This window comes from Aplysia californica, unplaced genomic scaffold (assembly GCF_000002075.1).
Source record: "Aplysia californica isolate F4 #8 unplaced genomic scaffold, AplCal3.0 scaffold00563, whole genome shotgun sequence".
Lineage (NCBI taxonomy): Eukaryota > Metazoa > Mollusca > Gastropoda > Aplysiida > Aplysiidae > Aplysia > Aplysia californica.
In genome coordinates this window covers 391,341-394,474 of record NW_004797833.1, presented here as the reverse complement: position 1 = coordinate 394,474, position 3,134 = coordinate 391,341, and the positions used below count along the sequence as shown (strand labels likewise).

At 43.9% G+C, this 3,134-nt stretch overlaps 1 protein-coding gene across 1 annotated transcript in view; it reads right to left on the bottom strand.

The window, feature by feature from the left end:
* The window catches only part of LOC101859731 (protein dachsous), a gene marked incomplete at its 5' end in the record, with an annotated part of 27,978 nt that extends 25,089 nt beyond the window's left edge, over positions 1 to 2,889 (bottom strand). The window contains 3 exon segments of the mRNA XM_013087244.2: positions 236 to 399; positions 1,279 to 1,527; positions 2,662 to 2,889. Of these exon segments, the coding sequence (XP_012942698.1) occupies positions 236 to 399; positions 1,279 to 1,527; positions 2,662 to 2,889 (641 nt within the window).
* Positions 2,890 to 3,134: the final 245 nt, after the last annotated feature.

Here is a 3,134-nt window from a genome sequence, read left to right as displayed (position 1 = left end):
GCCCCATGTTCAGTTTCATTAAAGACAACGAGAGCTTTCTCTATAACCAAACAAATATACACACCAGTGAAACCAAACTTCTCCTATAGGTAGGGCAAAGCCCGCTTTTGGTGTAGGTCAAGATTTCTGGAAACCACCGAAATGTGGGTTACCCCCTAGTCCTTAAAAGCGACCAAGTGTACTGAAGAATCGAGAATTCCTAAAGATTTCGTTTGACCACTACACGACTACCGACCTGAGCGACGGCGTACACGTGAGGGAAGTGAGCCTGGGCCTGGACGTTGAGCACGACAAAAGCGTGTCGCTCACGGTCAAGCTGACCGCTGGTGGTGATCTTGCCCGTGCTAGAGTTCACCTGGAACCAACTCTCTGTCTGGAACGTGATGCTGTAGCTGATTTCTGCACACGGGAGACAAGAAACGGCAAATTAATCCATTGGAGAAGCGTGCAAATACTGATTATATATCTAACCTTACCGTTACAATGTGAACAATATCATGTGTATTATGTGTGTGGTTGTGAGCCTGTCTGTGACAATAAGCATACTAGGCCTATTGTATCATTACATTATGTGCACAGATGTGTGTGGAGGTGAGCCTGTCTGTAACAGTAAGCATACTAGGCCTATTGTATCATTACGTTATGTGCACAGATGTGTGGGGATTTGAGGATGTGTGAAAGAGTGTGTGTGTGTGTGTGTGTGTGTGTGTGTGTGTGTGTGTGTGTGTGTGTGTGTGTGTGTGTGTGCATGTACGAGTGTGAGAGTATGTGTTTGTGTGTATTTGAGTGTGTTTGCATGGGTTGAAACACCAAACCAATGTGCAAGGATCTGGACAATAAAGATGATCTGATCAAGGCTTAAAGACGTGCCGTTTAGTGGCCCTTTAAAAAGGAAACGTAACTTCCATATATTCATACAGATATTTCAGTTGTGTTTTCTTGCTCACAAATTTTTTAAAAAGGCAATAACATGAACTCTACAATTTATTTGTGCATCTGATTTGCATATGATGGTTTAAAAAGTATCCCAAAAATTGATCTAGATCTACTGCTGATCAGACATGTGTCCACTTCGTTCTTAAAGGAAAACTGGTTAATTTGCTCTGAGTTTTAACCTTAATGAGTAGATTGCAAAAAATAAATAAATAAATAAATAAATAAATAAATAAATACATTTTAAATGTATTCAATCAATCAATCAATCAATCAACAAAACAATCGATCAATCAACCAATCAATCAATCAATCAACCAATCAATCCCCAGCTGTGGTACGTACCCGAGTTCCCGCCCGTGTCGTCCAGAGTTGCCTGCACTTGGCCCACCACTCTCCCTGGCAACGCGTCCTCAGCCACGCTAAAGTTGAACATGGTGGGTGAGAAGACAGGGGGGTGAACGGCCCCGCTGATCACACTCACCGTCACCTGGGCGGGGTCAGGGGAGGTCAAACCACCACCGTCCGTGGCCAGCACGTGCAGCCGGAACACTCGCTCACCAGGGGGGAGCTGTTGGTCTAGAGAGACTGCGCCTGTGTGTGAGTAAGTGGGGGAATGTATTAGTCAACAGTAGCAACAGCAATAACAACAACAACAACAACAACAACAACAACAACAATAGCCAGAACACTCGTTCACCAGGGGGGGAGCTGTTGGTCTAGAGAGACTGCGCCTGTGTGTGGGTGAGTGGGGGAATGTATTAGTCAACGGCAACAACAGCAACAGCAACAACAACAACAGTCGGACCACTCGCTTATATGACGTATTTGTGTTGCAAGAGCCATAAACATCCTACTCAAGCTCTCGTCCCAGGTTGGCCCTGACATTAGAGCCAGAAGCCCACCTCCTCATCATCATCCAGTGCCAGATCTGCGACAGACATCGGCGATCATGGTTCTCCATTCATTCATTTCCTCGGATGCTCTAAAAAAAAAGAAGCTATGTTTCCCTAATCTGTCCCCGTTACCCATTCCTTTAGGTTTCCTATCTATGTTGTTCTGGGCCTACCCTTGCCTCGCTTGCCCTCAATTTGGCCAGTGAGAGCTAGATGTTCAAGACCTTTATGTCTATTTATGTGTCCCAAAAACTGCATTTGTCGTTTCCTGATTGTTTTTAACAGTGAGCGTCCCACGTGGGCTTCATCAAGCACTACTTCATTAGAGATTTCTTTTCCTTCCACGGTACTCTTAGCAGTTTCCTAAGAAACCACATTTCTGTTGCTTCTATTTTATTTTCACTGTCTTTAGTGATTGTCCAGCATTCACAGCCATATAGAAGGGTTGACCAAACATAGCATTTCAGAACTTTCTTTTTGGCGTTCATTGAGATGTTTCTATTTTTCAGAATTGGGCTCATTTTATTGAAACTAGCCTTAGCCATTGTAATTCTCCGTTTTATTTCTGTGGAACATTTGGCATCAGATGTTATCGTATATCCTAGACATTTAAACTGTTGGACGTGTTGAATGTAAAGAAAACAAAATGCATGGTAATATTTAAAAAAGCAGCAAATCCTAGTTGTAATCTCATTAGCAAAGGTGAAAAGATCAAACAAGTCCAACAGTTTAAATATCTAGGATTTATCTAAATCATCTAAATAACGTCGATTGGGGTGTAAAAAACCCCCAAAAACCAACAACCTCAAAACCTGTTTAAGAATCTCCTTACCTGTGTCAGCGTTGACGGAGAAGAAGCCCTGGTCATTGCCGTAGATGATGCTGTAGGTGGCCGTGCCGAAGTGACCACTGTCCAGATCCCGGGCCTGGACGGTGATGAGAGGGCCCGGGGCCACGCCCGACACCACGTTGATCGGGTAGCGGTTGGGTTCGAACCTCGGGTGGTTGTCGTTCACGTCCTTGACCTCTACCTGCACCACCGCCTGGCTCGTCAGGTTGCCTGATGGAGAGACACAATCAGGTGGGTCAGGAAATAGTGACATGAAAAATTATGAAAAAATAAAACCAAAACCCCCATCCCCGTAAAAAGTCAGTAATATTTTTTTTTTACATTAACTCAAAAATAGCAAAGAACACACACAAACACTTACAAGCATACAAACACACACACACACTCACACACACAAACACACACACACACACTCACACACACAAACACACACACACATACACACACACACACAT